General features: G+C 41.8%; 1 protein-coding gene and 1 pseudogene across 1 annotated transcript; both read right to left on the reverse strand.

Moving 5' to 3' along the window:
- Positions 1-2,848: 2,848 nt before the first annotated feature.
- LOC115896837 lies at positions 2,849-3,071 on the reverse strand (annotated as a pseudogene).
- A 5,927-nt stretch (positions 3,072-8,998) lies between these two features.
- On the reverse strand, positions 8,999-12,239 carry ZSCAN31 (zinc finger and SCAN domain containing 31). Its single transcript, XM_010374583.2, has 3 exons — positions 11,767-12,239; positions 10,922-11,072; positions 8,999-10,393 (listed from the first exon to the last, which is right to left on the reverse strand). Exons 1-3 carry the CDS (start codon positions 12,145-12,147, stop codon positions 9,705-9,707), a joined length of 1,221 nt encoding a protein of 406 aa, XP_010372885.1. The 5' UTR covers positions 12,148-12,239; the 3' UTR covers positions 8,999-9,704.
- Between the last annotated feature and the right edge of the window lie 7,121 nt (positions 12,240-19,360).

A 19,360-nucleotide genomic window follows, 5' to 3' on the forward strand; every position in this document is an offset into this window, starting at 1 on the left:
TAATCCAGTCTGTCACTGATGGACATTTGAGTTGATTCCAAGTCTTTGCTATTGTGAATAGTGCCGCAATGAACATATGTGTGCATGTGTCTTTATAGCAGCATGATTTATAATCCTTTGGGTATATACCCAGTAATGGGATGGCTGGGTCATATGGTACTTCTAGTTCTAGATCCTTGGGGAATCACCATACTGTTTTCCATAATGGTTGAACTAGTTTACAATCCCACCAACAGTGTAAAAGTGTCCCTATTTCTCCACATCCTCTCCAGCACCTGTTGTTTCCTGACTTTTAATGATTGCCATTCTAACTGGTGTGAGATGGTATCTCATTGTGGTTTTGATTTGCATTTCTCTGATGGCCCGTGATGACGAGCATTTTTTCATGTGTCTGTAGGCTGTATGCATGTCTTCTTTTGAGAAATGTCTGTTTAAATCCTTTGCCTACTTTTTGATGGGGTTGTTTGTTTTTTTCTTGTAAATTTGTTTGAGTTCTTTGTAGGTTCTGGATATTAGCTCTTTGTCAGATGAGTAGATTGCAAAAATTTTCTCCCATTCTGTAGGTTGCCTGTTCACTCTGATGGTAGTTTCTTTTGCTGTGCAGAAGCTCTTTAGTTTAATTAGCTCCCATTTGTCAATTATGGCTTTTGTTGCCATTCCTTTTGGTGTTTTAGACATGAAGTCCTTGCCCATGCCTATGTCCTGAATGGTATTACCTAGGTTTTCTTCTAGGGTTTTTATGGTATTAGGTCTAACATTTAAGTCTGTAATCCATCTTGAATTAATTTTCATATAAGGAGTAAGGAAAGGATCCAGTTTCAGCTTTCTACTTATGGCTAGCCAATTTTCCCAGCACCATTTATTAAATAGGGAATCCTTTCCCCATTTCTTGTTTTTCTCAGGTTTGTCAAAGATCAGATGGCGGTAGATGTGTGGTATTATTTCTGAGGGATCTGTTCTATTCCATTGGTCTATATCTCTGTTTTGGTACCAGTACCATGCTGTTTTGGTTACTGTAGTCTTGTAGTATAGTTTGAAGTCAGGTAGCGTGATGCCTCCAGCTTTGTTCTTTTGACTTAGGATTGTCTTGGCAATGCGGGCTCTTTTTTGGTTCCATATGAACTTTAAAGCAGTTTTTTCCAATTCTGTGAAGAAACTCATTGGTAGCTTGATGGGGATGGCATTGAATCTGTAAATTACCTTGGGCAGTATGGCCATTTTCACGATATTGATTCTTCCTATCCATGAGCATGGAATGTTCTTCCATTTATTTGTGTCCTCTTTTATTTCACTGAGCAGTGATTTGTAGTTCTCCTTGAAGAGGTCCTTTACATCCCTTGTAAGTTGGATTCCTAGGTATTTTATTCTCTTTGAAGCAATTGTGAATGGAAGTTCATTCCTGATTTGGCTCTCTGTTTGTCTGTTACTGGTGTATAAGAATGCTTGTGATTTTTGCACATTAATTTTGTATCCTGAGACTTTGCTGAAGTTGCTTATCAGCTTAAGGAGATTTTGGGCTGAGACAATGGGGTTTTCTAAATGTACAATCATGTCATCTGCAAACAGGGACAATTTGACTTCTTCTTTTCCTAACTGAATACCCTTGATTTCTTTCTCTTGCCTGATTGCCCTGGCCAGAACTTCCAACACTATGTTGAACAGGAGTGGTGAGAGAGGGCATCCCTGTCTTGTGCCACTTTTCAAAGGGAATGCTTCCAGTTTTTGCCCATTCAGTATGATATTGGCTGTGGGTTTGTCATAAATAGCTCTTATTTTGAGATACATTCCATCAATACCAAATTTATTGAGAGTTTTTAGCATGAAGGGCTGTTGAATTTTGTCAAAGGCCTTTTCTGCATCTATTGAGATAATCATGTAGTTTTTGTCTTTGGTTCTGTTTATATGCTGGATTACATTTATTGATTTGTGTATGTTGAACCAGCTTTGCATCCCAGGGATGAAGCCCACTTGATCATGGTGGATAAGCTTTTTGATGTGCTGCTGGATTTGGTTTGCCAGTATTTTATTGAGGATTTTTGCATCAATGTTCATCAGGGATATTGGTCTAAAATTCTCTTTTTTTGTTGTGTCTCTGCCAGGCTTTGGTATCAGGATGATGTTGGCCTCATAAAATGAGTTAGGGAGGATTCCCTCTTTTTCTATTGATTGGAATAGTTTCAGAAGGAATGGTACCAGCTCCTCCTTGTACCTCTGGTAGAATTCAGCTGTGAATCCATCTGGTCCTAGACTTTTTTTGGTTGGTAGGCTATTAATTATTGCTTCAATTTCAGAGCCTGCTATTGGTCTATTCAGGGATTCAACTTCTTCCTGGTTTAGTCTTGGGAGAGTGTAAGTGTCCATGAAATGATCCATTTCTTCTAGATTTTCTAGTTTATTTGTGTAGAGGTGTTTATATTATTCTCTGATGGTAGTTTGTATTTCTGTGGGGAACAGGACCCCATTTTAAATAGAGTTCATTTGAATAGAGTTCATAATATAAAGTCATTTTTCCCCATAGGATGTTTTCATTTCAGTACATAAACTGATGTTTTCATTCGGTACATAAATTACTAAGTGGGAAATGACTATGTCAGTTATAAAGAATTTGTACCATAATAAATGCTAAATGCTAATTTACAATAACTGTCAATAGAAACCTATAAACTCCTACACCCAAGCCTAAAAGTTACTACAGTATTGAGGTCAGAACGGACCTGATTCTTCCATTTGGTCAAATTTCATTTACTAAGTAATAATGTCAAGAAATCCAAAGAAACCTTAGTGGGTCCTTCCAAAGCTGCATAATTTTCCAGATGATTTCCTCTGGTTGCAGAGCCTGTTCAGTCCTTCAATCCTTTTTCAGTCGTTTCGCTTTTGCATGTTTTCTTGATGTTTTTGTTTCTTCTTTTGCTCCTTCCCCCAGCCTCAATCATCTTGGCCAATTTCCAAGACAGTACAACACTTGCTAGGAACAGTGGAGTAAGGGCCAAAATAACAGTTGTAAGGAAGCCATATGGGTCCTTTGCAGCCCATTCCACAACAAACTCAGCCCAAGCCTTTATATCAAACATCTTCATAGCAGTCTTATGAAAACTGAGGGCCAGGTGCGGTGGTTCACGCCAGTAATCCCAGCACTTTGGGAGGCCAAGGTGGGTGAATCACCTGAAGTCAGGAGTTCAAGACCAGCCTGGACAACATGGCGAAACCCTGTCTCTACTAAAAGTACAAACATTAGCCGGGCGTGGTGGCACATGGCTGTAATCCCAGCTACTAGGGAGGCTGAGGCAGGAGAATTGCTTGAACCTGGGAGGCAGAGGTTACAGTGAACAGAGATCGCAGCACCACACTCCGGCCTGGGCAACAAAGCAAGACTCCCTCAAAAGACAAAAAAAAAAAAAAAAAAGAAGAAGAAGAAGAAAGGAAGGAAGGAAGGGATGCAAGGGAAGGGAGGAAGGGAGGGAGGGAGGAGGAAACCAGGGCTTATGCTTGAGTAGTGATCTCTAACTTTGTCCTGGTATTATTAGTGACTCAATCACAATTTCAGATGACCCTTGGTAGTCTGTCTTTTTTAGTTCTACCATACACATCGGAGAGACAGTTTAAATTCCTATCAGGGCTGCAGACCCATGGGGGCCACGTTCACCCCTTCCCCTTGGCCTTGGCAAGAGCGGGCCCCTTATTACACAGAGAGGAGGGTCCTGGGGGATCCTGGGTTGGCCCTGCCACACCTTGCTCGGCCACCATTTCTGCTGGGCACCAGGAGAAAACCTTGGCAGCCGCAGCCACCAGCCTCTCCTCCATCACCCCCAACACCCTCCTTTTAAATAACTTGCTTCTAATTAATAGAATACAAAATGTTGAAAGGATGTTACTTCTGTGATTAGGTTACAAAGAAAACGGTGACTTCTGTCTTGCTAGCAGATGCTCTCCCATGGGGGTTTTGACTAATCAAGTTGTCATGTTAAAGAAGCCTATATGACAAGGAACTGAGGATTGCCTACTGCCAACAGCCAGCATGTAACTGAGGCCCTCAGTCCAAAATCCCTCAAAGGGTTTGTTGGTTTCTGACAACAATCATGTGAACTTAGAGCTGATCTCTCCCCAGTTAAGCCTTCAGATGAGATGCCAACTCTGACCAACACCTTGATTTCAGTCTTCAGAGAGTCTGAAGCTTAGGACCCTGCTGAGCCATACCTGGATTTCTGACCCATGGAAAGGATAATGTGCGTTGTTTTAAACTACTAAGTTTTGAGTTAATTCATTATACAGCAATAGATGATAATAATACAAGAGAAGATACAAATGTAAAGAGAAGTAAAAACTCTATAACTCTGAATTAGAAAGAAAAACAAACAGGCATAGACAGATATATATCTCCTAGGTCTTGCTATTGAAAAGGCTTGGAAACAATAACCAGCTAAGCAGTGGGCCTTTGCTAGCATTCAATTTGTCATCTTGAAATTCCATATCCCCATAAAGAAATCAGGATTCCTGGAAGAAATAGCTGAATCCAGATCGGAGGCAAGAAATGTATAGCATGAGACTGAAACATCTTGTCATATCATAAAGCAAGGGTCTTGAGTCAGAAGTACTCAGGTGCCAAGTTGAAGACCTTCCCACTTGAAGACGGGAAAATTTGAACCCCAGTAAAGATAATGACAGCAAAGATTTGAAACACTTCAAGTATGTTTATATCCCTGAGTCTGTAATTATTCTTTAAAAAAAAAAAATTGGTCACCATTGGAGAATGCTAGAGAGCCAAGTATTTTGAAAACACATAAATAAAGGGAAACAAGTATTTATCCTGCCTTTTCCACATGAACTGTACAACTTGGTAACCACATAGATGATAAGAAAAAGTTTCTTTTAATGTATTAAAATAAACTTTTAATATATTACAAGAAACATTACCTATATAGCAGGGTGCCTCGTGCTTCGGCTGCCTACGAGCTGTATGACCTTGAGTGAGTGACTTAACCTCCTTGTGCTTCAGTTTCCCCCTCTTTAAAATGGAGTTGACTACACATTTAGATCATGTTTGGGGATTAAATGAATTAATACATATCAAGCAACTAGAACAGTGCCAGGCATACGATGTTTCAGAAGTATCTATTATCATTATTATATTTATTCCTAAAATGCTGGCATTTATCCAACCGCAGTTCTTGGCACACCTTGCACCATACACCTCCAGTCACTCCTGGGCTTTAGCTTGGAGCCCAATGTGCATCCCCACCCTGCATCACCCCACTCACCCTAGGACTCATAACCCCACTCACCATGGGACTCACCCTGAGCCGAGAGACTCTTCCAAAGCCCTTGGGCACCGTGATACCTGGGCAAGTCCTGTACCACTGACCCACCTTCTGCTGCCTCCTTAGGTGGCTTGGAGAATATTTCATGTCATTAACTTCCTCACTTTGAGCCCATCTAGGGCAAAGAGGCAAGTGGGAGACTCTTTTCCTTACTCCCCAAACATCCTGGGACCTTCTGTTTAGTTATTTTCCAATTCCTAACCACTCCAGATCCCACCCCACCCCCATACACCACTTGCCCCACAAATGGATTTACATGCTTTACTTGTACTGCTTTACCTCCTGAGATTTCTCTCCTCACCCACCTAACCTTCATGTCTTTCCACAAGAGCACAGAGAGGTAAAGTAACTTGTGCACAGTCACACAGCTAGATAGTAACAAACTACAGCTATGCTATGCTACCAAGCAGCAAATTTAACTGTGTCTTCCCTTTCCCAGCCCTTCCTTCCCATGATGCTGTACTTTCCCAATCACTGCCCAGCCTCTCACACCTGACCTGCATTAATGCACCTGACCTACCAGAATTCTATTCGTTTCTTCCTCTTGTATACCAACAGGTTATCCCCTGCATCCCCTCCCTCCAGTGCTTTCAGGGCACAGCTACTCATTCAAAATAATTACTCAATACCTGTTTATGTGGCATCACGTTTGGCTTCTACATAAGGAAAAAAAGCATAATAATTACCCAGATTGGAAAACAAAATTCCAACAAAAGAACACTAGATGGGGAATCATTCAGTCTTGAATGCAGACCTTTGCCACCTCACAGGCATGTGACATTGAGCAATCACTTTTACTTCACTGTGCTCAGTTTACACAATACACACGTATGGCAAACACTGTGCCTTCCTCTTCTAGGTTGATTGTGAGAATCTGTTGACAGCCTCAGTGGGAAAACTATTTTTATTCTATACCTTAGCCTTTGCACTGGCTCACCTCTTCCTGGAACATCCTTCTTCTAGATTAGCATCAAGCTGACCCCCACTTCACCTCTTCATCTTAGTTTAAATGTCTCCTCCTCAATGAAGCATCCCTGACCCTGCCTGCACCATATAATGAAATCTTACTCCTCCTTACACTGCTCCACTTTCTTCTGTTTCAAAAGCACTTCATCACCTTCTAATATACTACATAGTTATTATGATTATTGTCTATTATTTTTCTCCCCTGCTAGAATGTAAACTTTGTGAGGGCAGGAACCTTTGTCGGCTCTGCTGATGTATCCCACGTTCCTACAGTGGTACCCACTGGCCTAACAAGTGCCCCATGGATGTTTGCTGATTGACAGAGTGCCCCCATCCACAGTCTGAGCCTCCCTTCTTTAGGTCTCTTGGTGCTCCTCTAATTACAGGGGCACTGAAAATCCTTCTTGTTACTGTTAATGAGGCCAAATGCAGGAAGTGGTGGCATCAACTACTACAACACTTTGGACCAGATCAGTGAAAGAGAATCTGGAAAACAACAACAACAAGAAAAAACAAACAAACAAACAAAACCCAAACATTCCCAAATTCTCCCTTCAATTTTCTCTTTACTACAGGCATGCCCATTCGGGCCCTTTTTACGTCCCTATCTCTCCCCTCCTCCTCTCTTACTCATTTGTGATGTCCCTCATTCCCTAAATGTTCCTCCTTCACCCTTTTGTCTTCCATTTTGTGGCTTTTTCCTCTGTGAGCTTTACTTTGCTTTTCTGAGTAGGTGAGAGAGAAAGGGACTGTCTGAGCACTGGGGTTGGAGTTACAGAAGGACCACGCCAGGCTTCAGTGTTGAAGGTAAGTGTGGCATGCCATAGCACCCTATATGAGGAAACCTCAGCTGGGACCTTGTTCCTTTGGCCCAGGCAGTTCAGAGAGCCCAAGAGAGGACTGGGGGTGTGGACTGGCAGGTCTGCATGGTGCTGGTAAACATGCAACAAACAGCCCCTTCCCCTTCACCCTACGAGCTCATGCAAGAGGCGCAGAAGCTCTGTAGAAGTAGCTTTTTCCTAAAGTAAACATTTATGGGTCCTGTTTAGATTGCCTGGATAAACATTTAGCTCTATTTGTCTATTCCAGAGCAGAGGACGCTGCCATGCTCTACAAACTCATCTCAACCCACTTGCCCATTGCACTTCACAGGCATCTCAGTCCTCTTAGGGTGGGACAGGCAGTAGGTCAGTGAGGGGAGCACAGGTTTAGGGACTACCTACTGATGTAGAGGTTGCAAGTGGAAGGATGGAAAAGAAGCTATTATTTGCTTGGTGCCTCTAGCATATTAAAAGGACCATACTAATCCTCAGGGTAGTCTGGGACCTTGATACTCAAAGTGCACTCCATGAACTAGCAGCATCTGAGGCACCTAGGAGCACATTGCTCGTTTAAAATGCAGGTTCCTGGGCCCCCTTCTGACCTTTTGAATTAGGAATCTGCATTTTAACAAGATCTCAAGTGATTTGTAGGTATTATAAAATTTCATAAACACTATTGCAGAAAATCTGAACTCAGCTAATTGCTAATTGTTCTATTGACAAATAAAATAGTAAGTGACTTTTAAAGAATCGTTTATGGTTCCTAAGCCATGAGGAAAAAAATACACATATATATGTATTTTTTAACACTTTAAAAATAAACTTCAAAGACAAAGATTTAGGGCAGAACAGTTTTAAGCTGAACTTTTATTTCCTCTCTTTTGAAATATTCTGATTTAGTTTTTGACTGTGGAGAAAAGAGTAACAATGTCAGCAGAGGCATTTCATATCCTAATTTTAACATGATACTTAAAATTCTACCTACATTTGTTAAATGGTATTATTTCTTATGTAAATCATAATGTACATTTATTGAGAGCTACATTTTAAGTACAAGTTTGTATTTATTTAATCTTATGTACCCTATGAGGAAGGTACTGATGTCATCCTCTGTTTTACAGATGGGGAGACTATAGCAGAGCAGCGTTTAGATAAGTTGCCTAAAGTCCCACAGCTCACAAACGGGGAGGAAGGATTTGAACTTGGTGCCAGAGCATACGTTTAACCCTGACAATAAATGTCTGAGCATGCTGGTCTCCCTAGTAAGCAGCAAGCTGCCCAAGATATCAGACTTCTTTTCTTTATAAAACTACTTCAATGATGCTGCTTGCAATGGCACTCAAAGTTGCTGACCAACCCCCCAAAAAAGAATAATGCAGACATAAAAGGCTATGAATTAAAGAGGTACCTTGTGAAGAATAGAGATTTTAAAGTATCATCTTATTATTTGTAACAAAAATGGAAAACTTAAATACAGTAATGACCGGCATTGAGAATTTGATATGAATCATCAACATAGTTATGTTGATACGTATATACTACGTACTATGTTGATGATTCATATCAAACTCATTAACATGATATCAACATATATATTGATTCATATCAAAAACATGAGTTAGATATGAAATGAGACATAGATTTCTATTTTTTTTTTTTTTTGAGATGGAGTCTCGCTCTGTCGCCCACGCTGGAGTGCAGTGGCGCAATCTCGGTTCACTGCAAGCTCCGCTTCCTGGGTTCATGCCATTCTCCTGCCTCAGCCTCTGGAGTAGCTGGGACCACAGGCACCTGCCACCACGCCTGGCTAATTGTGTGTGTGTGTGTGTGTGTGTGTGTGTGTGTGTATTTTTAGTACAGACATGGTTTCACCATGTTAGCCAGGATGGTCTCGATCTCCTGACCTCGTGATCCACCCGCCTTGGCCTCCCAAAGTGCTGGGATTACAGGCGTGAGCCACCGCACCTGGCCGAGACACAGATTTCTAAACCATTAAAACTACAGGTTTTATACCATGGATAATGCTGCTTACAGAAGCTATCTATCACATTCCTAGCGGAGACCATAGCAATGATTTCCTGTGGGAATGTGGACGATTCTTATTCCCAAAAACCTTATGTTTGTTTAAAACGTCACTCTTACAGAAAAAGATGCACCTCTGAATATCCTTTGATCTTAGCCAATCTTTTTTTAAAAAGTATACATAGATACTGGTCTTGTAGAATTGTTCAATGCTCAGTATTGCTCAAAAACAGCCCCTCCATAACAATTTATTTCCAGATAAGATTTGGTCCCTTTAAAGGAAATCATTAGAAATGGACCAAAGGATAGGGAATAAGAAGGCCACCCAGGAACTCCCTACAATCACAGTCATCCACACAGGAGGCACCAACACCTGGTTTGTAGACAAGTGGTTCACTGCAATGCAAAATAAATTTTATATGAACAGAATAAGCCACTTGAAAATCTTACTTTCCAAGATGGCCCCATTTAGGGGTCTGAGGGTCCACAGAATTAGTCCAGTTCTGCTGGAACAGTACGGATTCTAAAATGCCTAATAAGGTTGCAATGATGACTGAAGGCTTTCCCAAACTCATCACACTCATGTTCTCTCTCCAGTGTGGATTTTCTGATGTTTCTTAAGAAGGGTCCGCTTACTAAAGAGTTTACTGCACTGACTGCACTGATACGGTTTCTCACCAGTGTGGACTCGGAGATGCTGGAAAAGCCCTGCATTCTGAATGAAGGCTTTGCCACACTCACGACACTGATAACGCTTCTCTCCAGTGTGTATCCTCTGATGCTGAACAAGGCATGAGCTGAGAAGGAAAGCCTTTCCACACACTTTGCATTCATATGGTTTTTCCCCTGTGTGGATTCTTCTGTGTCTAGTGAGGCCATTGCTGGCACTGAAGGCTTTCCCACACTCCTTACACTGATAGGGTTTCTCTCCAGTGTGGCTCCGCCGATGTTCATTCAGGCTTGACCTCCGGCTGAAGGCCTTCCCACATTCTTCACATTCATATGGCTTCTCCCCAGTGTGGATTCTCTGGTGCTCAATGAGTACTGAACTCTTAGTGAAGCTTTTCCCACATTCATTGCACCTGTGGCGTCTCTCTCCAATGGAATGTCCCTGCTGCTTTTCTGCCCTGCTGTCTTGTTTACAAGTTTCTCTGTACTTAGAATCCAAAGATACGTCTCTTTGGAGTCTGCTATCCCCCAAATGCTCCATTTCTTTTAAGATTTCTTGCTTTGATGCCAACTCCTGGTTCTCAGGTATACTTTCACCATCTGGAATAATAAATGGACCAAACAATGTAATCTCTTTCCTTTATGAAAGGACACAATTATAGGATGGAAATAGAAAGATCCATATCAAACAGACATGTTCTAGGAATGAAGAACTGCCAGTTAAGGAGGGGATTGGGTTAAACAGGGATGTTTAAGCTAGTAGAGTAAGGGGTCATCAGCACTGCTGAAATGGCTGGAGGGAGCACCCAGAGGCTCCCAAAGAGGATGTACATAAGCAGGCACTATATTATATTCATTACAAGGCAGGCACTGTTCTAAGTGTTTTACATATGTTAATTTATTAAATCTGAAATGACTCTGTGACTGACGTGCTATGATTATCTCCACTTCAAATATGCATAAACTGAAGACACCGGAAGGTTACCTGACTTGTCCATTGTCACAGAGTTATTAAATGCAGCGTTTAAATTCCAACCCAGGCAATTTAGCCCCAGAGTCCACAGTCTTAACTATTGCCCTCTACAGACCTGCCAGAGATCTCCTGAAGGGACCTGTCAAAATCCTTACCTTGTTCTCCAAATTGGTGGAGGCGAAAAGATTCATACTTGAGCTGTGTCACCATAGGCTGAAGTTGGATGTCTGTTGGTTCCTGCTTGACCTTCAGATGTTCCACCTCCTTCGAGAGCACTTCAGAATGTCCATGTTCATGGTCTAGAGCCTGAAGGCAGGTAGGCATATTTGGTTCATAAGAGGGGAATTATAGGAGTCCAAGCTAATATGAAATGAAAGATATCACATGGAACTATATGAAACATTTTCTAGAGAGATGTCACAGTGGAAGGTCCAGAGTTTAATTCCGTATCCAAAAGCAAAACAGGGAAGAGTGGCCCAATTTAGTATGGTGGTTTAAAATAAATCCACCAGGTAGAATCGAACTGTCCACCCCCAGCCCCCTGAATGTGGGCTGTACTTGATAACTCAACTCTACTGAATAGAAAGTGAGGCAGAAGAGATGGTATATAACTTCTGAGTCATAAAAAGCACTGTGGCTTTTTCCTTTCTCTCTCTCTCTCTACTTCTCCCCTCTGGAGGAAGCCAGCTGACATGTTGTGAGGGCACTCAAGCAGCCCCATGAAGAATACCAACATGGTAAAGAACTAAGACCTCCTGCCAATAGCCGGTGAGTAGCTGAGGCCCCCTACCAACAATTGTACCAGTGAACCATCTCGGAAGTGGATCCGCCCACCTGAATCTTGTCTTCAGATGACTGTAGTCTTGGCCATTAAGGTTTAGGGGTAATTTCTTACACAACAGAGAACTAATACATATAGCTATAGCCAACCAACCTGTGTCACCAAACCCCACCTTTCATTTAGTATTTAATGTCTAGAAGTCCATCTTTGTCCTCTCACCTGGTTCCCTGGCTCACTAAGCTCTTGTTCCAGATCTTCGACTACAGCCACAGCCTCCTCCCCACTCTCTGGATGGTGCTTCCGCACCCAGGCCTGGAGCTCCTCAGGCAGGATAGTCAGGAACTGCTCCAGCACCAGCAGCTCCAAGATTTGCTCTTTGGTGTGGATTTCTGGCCTTAGCCACTGACGACAGAGTTCTCGGAGCCGGCTCAGAGCTTCTCGGGGACCAGGAGTCTCTTGGTAACAAAACTGCCTAAAAAGTTGTCGGGAGGCTTCTTGGCCAGAAAAGTTGTTCACTCGAAGTTGGGCTTGTTGATCCCAGATAGAGTCTTCCTCCACTTTCACAATCTTAAGATCATACTGTTCCTCTGTTGAAGCCATTCCTGGGGTTAATTTAGAAGGCTTACACTGGTTTTAGGTGAAAGGATAACTGTGATTTAAAATTTTCTGATTTAATCTTCCTTAGAAGACACCTGATGATAGAGCATTATATATTAATGGAAATAAATCATAAAGTAGTGGGGAAAAAAGCAAAGTATGGAAATATGAATGGTATTCTATCATTTATGTTAATACAATGTATATATAGTTACTGACTTACATATGTTTAGCAATTGGGAAAAGGCTCTTCCAGAGTATGTTAATGGCCTCAATTCTTCCCCCTTCCCTGTAGCCATGTATTAATATTTTGCAGTGCCCTTCCATTGTGACACTGAATTCAACACTATGACTTGATTTTGCCAATGATATTAGCAAATGTGATGCATGCAGAGGTTTGAACAGTACTTGTGTAACTGGCTTTGCTTACTCTTGCCCTCTGAAATTGCCAGAAGAAGGATATTTTTTCAGATGATAAGAGACATGTAGGACAGAGCCAGATTACCCCAGTGGAGTAGATGAGACCATCCTAGATTAGTTGACAGCCAGCTAACTGCCAGACATGTGAGCAGGCCTAGCCTAAGGTCTGCAGAGCTGCTGAATGCAGATGTATAAATAGGGCCTGCCCACCCTAGGTAAGCTATGCCCCATATACTCATGTGCTATACATAAGTTTATCACTATATGCCACTAAAGTTTTGTGGCTATTTATTATACCACATTATTATGGCAACAGATAACTGATATAGAAGGGTGAACCTCTGGGAAGGAGAATTAGGTAACTGTGGAATAAAAAAGCAAGAGCTATTTACTTTTTGAGCACAGACATGATGCTAAAAGGAAATGCTCATTGCAGCATTTCATATTTCAGATTTTCAGATTAGGGATCTGTTAAGTTTAATGCAAATATTCCAAAATCCAGAAAAATCTGAAATCCAAAATACTCTGATCCCAGGGGTTTGGGATAAGGGATACTCAGTCTGTAGAAGTGATTTAAAGGCCTGGGCAATATGTTTATATGGTAGATCTAGGAGGAGAATAGGATATATAAAACTAGCTATAATATCAGATGATTAATGCTATAATAGAGGCCTCGCCAGAATATTCAGGGAGTAAAGAATAGAAAAAATAATTTCTGAGTGGGTATGGAACATTGAAAGAATATGACTTTGGGGCAAGTACATTTGAATTAGGCTAAAATCATGAACAGGAATTTATCAGGCAGAGAAAGGAAGGGATCCGCCATCATAAATCAAGCAAACAACATGAGGAAAGGTATTTAAGGGCACACACAATGGCGATAAGGACAGGCAAAGCTGAACTATAGAATATGGGTTGTGGGTAAAAATGTGAGAGATGAGGTTAAAAAGATGCATTACAGGGGACAGAAAATGGCCTTCAACTCTAGGCTAAGACGTTAGACTTTACTACATGCAACACTGAGAGGCATCAAGGCTTTTATTTCATTGTCATGGTGTTAGATCTGTATTTTAAAAAAATATTGAGTAAGATTCAGGATGGAAATGGTAAGAATATGTCACAGGGTTGTAGCCTTTTAAGTTGGGAAGTTTAATAGTAGTTACACTGATACAATGTTGACTTTAGTGGTGTAATTTAAGTTTTATCTGACTTTTGCCCAATGCTAATGGAATCATTAAGGTCTGAGAGCACGTGACAGTTTTTCAGTTACACTTTATTGGGTGAAAATGCATTTATTCTATTTATTCATATATTATGTGTCTGTTAGGTGTCTGGAATAGTGTTGAGGTGCTTAGTTCAAAATGGTGAAAGGAAAGGTCCCTACCTTTATGGTATTTACCGTGGGAAAGACAGACCTTAATAAAATATTCACATAAAGTTATGTTACAGAATTGAGAATTTGAAGAGTTACAAAGACCATGGCATTTATTCTTTGTCAGTGTCCAAGGTGAAATGTATATCTTTTTACTCCTTACTGTATTATCTGGTAATTTGGTTTGTTGAGTCTTCAGTTCAGGAAGACTGAAAGTCTGACAATTTCTAATTATGAATTTGCATTGGATTCCATTATTATTAAACATGTAGCTTCTCATAGCCTTAGGTTTATAGTCAAAAATTGTTCTGCAAATATGGGTTCTGCACTTTAATGCTATTGAGAAACCATGGAAATACAGCTGGCTCTTTTTATTTTGTTTTTTTTTGTTTTGTTTTGTTTTGTTTTCTGGATCACTACAGGCAATCTCTCACATACCCAAAGCCACAGGTAGAGTATTCCTCCATCAGTTGTATTCTTCTCCCCACAATTGGTGCTTAGGATTTACCTCCTGGTCTTATGCCACCATGAACTGTCTTTATCCTTAATGCATAGCACAGTGCCTGGCCCACTGTCAGTGCTCCATAAATGTTTTCCAGGCAAATAAATATATTCTCCCCTCCTATATCCTCTTTCACTTCATCAAGCCATGGTAAGGACAGGGAAGGGAACACAGAAGGGAAAATACAGTCTTTCTTCTTGTCCCCCAAACCACCCCTGTTCCCAGGATGTATATGCATTACCCTATGTTCCCCAGTCCTCCTATCTCTTCCTATCTCCTCTCCCAAATTGCTACAGATTACAGACACTTCTTATTTTCAAAATGCCTAGAGGACTTACAAGTCTGGATTTGCCAAAAAATTATGAATGCATCTTCAATGTTTTGTTTACCTGATTTATTTGATTAAATGCAAATTTGGTGTCATCTGATATCCTAGCAGGGACCAAATACTTGATAGACATCTGACGAATTAAATGGAATAAGCTATTTAAAATCATCTTTAGTGAAACACTGCAGTACAGTGAATAATGTTCATATCCTGTGACCTCTCTAAGCAGTAATGACCATAGTACTCCTCTTATAAGTGTTGTGATTATACAAGGTAATGCATATAAAAAGCTTAGCATAGTACCTGGCCCATAGCAATTATTACATAAATATCAATGAGCAGGTATTATTAGTAAAGTAGAATTAGTAAATTGAGTATCTTCCTTTCATAGAGGAAATAAACCCAACAAAATAAAATATTGACGTCATGTGTTAATACTCAGTGGACAGTTGAAAATACTAGAAGAAATATTCAAGAAAATCCAGGACAGACAGTGACCAGTGGTGACCTCCCATTTGTGTACTGAAGCCCATCTCTAGATCCCACCAGGGGTATCCCCCTGAACATCCCAACAACAGCTCAAAAGCAACATTAAAAATCGGATTCATTTTTCCAGGGTGATATGAAACAGGCCAATTTATGACTAATTACCAATTGACTCCAAACATTTGGCATTGGAAGATGATATATAAAAGGGGATAAAGAGAAAGATATGGCCACCTACAAATACAAGACAAAAATCTCAGTGGACCAGAAACAGAAACACAGAGTAGTTAGTGGAGTTGATGCTGTGGGCTAACTGACTTGACTGCAGAAACAGTCAAAGACATCCTAGAATTCAACTCCTGGAGGATTAAATGTGGTATGTCTAAGGTTGTAGGGAACCAGGCTCACTGTTTCATGCCAGGGCATGAAAGGGGGATAAAACAATAAAAGGCAGTTGACTGCTGACTCAACTTATGACTTTATCAGCAACTAAGGCTCAGGAGGCAAGGGGCAAGGAGAGACTCATTACTAGTAACTGATCCATTTACTTGCTCATTTAGTCAATAAATGTTCATTGAGTACCCATAACATATCAGGTACTTGGCTGGGCACTAGGGCTACAATAGTGAAAAAGATGGGACCAGGCCCTGTTTTGCTGGAGTATATATTTTAACAGGGAAGACAAACTGAAAATAAAAGCAACAACAAAAATAAGTAAGGAGGCAAATAAAATAATTATGAGTTGTGATGATTACTTTGAGGAAAATAAACGAGGCACTGAGTTACCAAATACATGTAGCCTATTTAGATGAGGTAGTGGGAGGTGAGGTAACATTTAAGCTGAGTCCTTAAGTGCAAAAGAAGTGAGCCATACAGAGTAGGGATGAGGGAGGGGAAGAGCACTCTGGACTATCCAAAGGCCCTGAGGAAGTGCATGCTGCCATCAAAGACAGGAAAGGAGGCTGGAGTGTCTACAGTCATGTGGGAGAAGAGTGGCAAAATATTAGGCTGGCAAGACAAGCAGGAGTCAGATCATGTAGGGCATAGGAGTTAGGATTTTATAAATGCAATAGAGAAACCACTGAAGGCTTTAAGAAAGGAAGTGATAAGGCTGAATTATGTACTGAGAAGCTCTGCTACTGGATGGAGAATGAGCTGAGGGAATGAGGGTAGAGGCAAGAGTAGAAGAAGAAAGCAAGAGTAGAAGCAGAAGAGGCAAGAGTTGAAAAAAAGGGTAAAGTGGAGGGGGTGAAGGCTACTGCATTGAATCTGGAAAGACTTCCACTTAGTTTAGATGTTACTGTACACATGAAAGGAGAAACAGCTTAACCTTTGTAAAAGCAGTTCAGTCACTGGACAATCAATTTATGGAGCTGTGCTAAGAGCTGGGAATACAGAGGTGTTTATAGCTCATGAGGATATAATTACAATACAATAAAAAAAAGCCATATTTTGAAAAATGTATACAAGGTATACTCTTGGAGAAAGTGGGAGAGCTCATCCTAAATACAAGATTAAGTTTCTATGCATTGCCTGTAATTCACAAAGGAATTTATTTTACAGATATTTACTAAGTGTCTATGAGGTGTCAGACAGCAAAGAGTGAAACAGTGCAGAGTTTGATGTGTCCCCATTGTCCTTCACTGAAATAAAAACATGGCAGAAAGAGCATAAAAGAGAATGTTTTCATTCGTGAGAACATTATCTCATGTCAGCATAATTAGCAACAGCAACAAAGAGATCATGTAAATCACAAATCATCTGTGTTGTAAAATACATCCCAAAGGATAACCAACTACGATGACAAGACAACAGAGGAAGAACTTAAATACCATGAGGAAACAGTCAAATCAAAAATTGGGGATGCACTACAGGAAGACTGGAAGAGCCTCCTTTTCAACAAGGCAATGGGATGGGAGGAAGGGAGGCAAAGGGTAAAATTGACCTAGATTAAGACTTAACTACATGCAGTGAGTGGTCTATGATTGGATGCTAGTTGGTACAAACAGGTGGAAAAGACATCTGTGGGACAACAGGGGGTGGAGGGATTTAAACATGAACTAGGTGTTAGGTGAAGTGCCTACACTTAGTTGGGTGTGCTAATAATATTGTGGTTATGTAGGGAAATGTCCCTAATTTTTAGAGATGCATTAGAAACTAGAGGTGACAAGTTATGAGGTTTGTGGTTTTACAGTATTTAAAGAAAACATTATATGCGACAAACATTGCATAATGTTGACTTATTAAAGTTACGTGTATATAGGAAATAAGGCTTTTGAATAAGGCTTTTGACAGGGAGCGAGGTCTACCCCTTCTCTACCTCTCGACCTCGGATTCGCTGCTAAAGCTCCGCCCCCTCTAGGGGTCTTTCCCACCACCCTGTGAAAGGAGCTACCTAGCTTGCCTTAGGTAGATAGCAAGGGAAAGGTCCCTGGAGAGCCCGCCCCCGTCCATGGGTCAGTGTCTCATCTCCACATAGCATAAAACGCAGCCTGGGAAAAAAATTCACGTTGCAGACACCGATAAGGGAACTAGCACAGGGTGTTGTGCCTATAGATATGCCCACGGCTGCACAGATAGAAAAACCTCGGGCCGTTTGGATAAAAACTTGCACAGAACCTCCAGCTCACTCAGATAAGGGAACAAGGCCTGGCACATAATGCCTTTGTCCTTTGTATAGTCAGCAGGTTCCCAGGAAAAGTTTCTTCTCCTTTTGTGGGTATGGGCACGGTGGGCTCTGGTAGGTTCCGGCGAGCGCTCTACTTTCCTTCATTAGCAAGATAAGCCCAGCTTCTGTGAATCATCGCCTCAGCCCCTGATTGGTCCGGGCCACGCTTTCACTTCAGATTCTGATAGGTCCTGGGCCAAGCTAAGCCGCATCTATGAATCATCATTTCAGTTCCTGATTGGTCCCGAGCCAAGCTCAGTCAAGCGTTCGCCAAGGCAGCCCGCAGACTAAGCGCATTCTCCTTTCCAGTCCACAAAAACCTCAGAACGGGCTCCATAGTGGGTACTCCCGGTCGGGAGCCCCTCTCTGCTGGCAGAGAGCTTTTTCCTTTCGCTTATTAAACTTTCGCTCTAACCTCACCTTTTGTGTCTGCGCTCCTTAATCGTCTTGGAGGCAGGACAAAGAGCTCCGGGCGTTATCTCAGACAAGGAAAGGCTGTTTAACCTTCAAGATCAGGGGCGGGACCTCCACCTACTCCACGGGGACTTCAGGCCAGTGAATGTGTAGGGGCGGGGGTCACGCCTGCGCAGACGTTCACTCCCTGCCTACTCCGAGGCACAGACCTGAAATGTTCCGGGAGCCTGGCGGGTCGCGACCAGGGACCAAGACTCACCTTCGGGGCACCGGGAAGCTACGGAACAGGTGGCGGGGCTGCAGCACCCCAATAACCGATCAACCGCAAAGGCCGGAAATGCGTCAGCCGTTCTGAGCCTACTGGCTGAAGCCAGGCAACTCTTTCCTTTCTAGGAATTCCAGAGGTGGCTGCATCTTGGTGACTCCCTTATTGCAAAACATGGGACCAAAAATCCCAGCCCCACTGGGTACGAGGCGGAGAAATGCGGCGAGGGATTTCTATGGGGAGCGGCCCCCAGCATTTAGGAGCTAGATGGTCATCGAGACGCAAAACATTAGAGCCGGAAGGTGTCAGGAAGATATAAAGGAAGAGAGCGAGTAACAGGAGGCAATTCCACGGCCAAACAGGTTTATTCACAGGAATAAGCCTAAGAAGAGTTCCAGTCAGGAATCTGGCTGATACTCTGATCGCTTACAAGCTGAGACTTTTATAATAAAGTTCCTATTGGGGAGGGGTTGGGAAAGTGCTGGCCAGTTGGAACTGTTTGCAGACTTTCCAACTGGGGACAGATGTGGTTAGGGTCATTAGGCTCTGTTGCGGTTAGGGCTGTTATGCTCTGTTGAAGCTGAGGGCAGGGTTAACATTTGCTTTGTTTCTTGAGAACACAGTCATCAAGGTTGTAAAATGGCATCACTATTGTTAGTCCTCACAGAAGAGACTTCATACTTTTTCTGTCTCTAATACTTACCTATGCTTCTCCTAGTCTGTCCACTTCCTCTGGTCTCTTTGACATCACAAAGGGGAGA

Source organism: Rhinopithecus roxellana, chromosome 4 (genome assembly GCF_007565055.1).
Source record: "Rhinopithecus roxellana isolate Shanxi Qingling chromosome 4, ASM756505v1, whole genome shotgun sequence".
Classification (NCBI taxonomy): Eukaryota; Metazoa; Chordata; class Mammalia; order Primates; family Cercopithecidae; genus Rhinopithecus; species Rhinopithecus roxellana.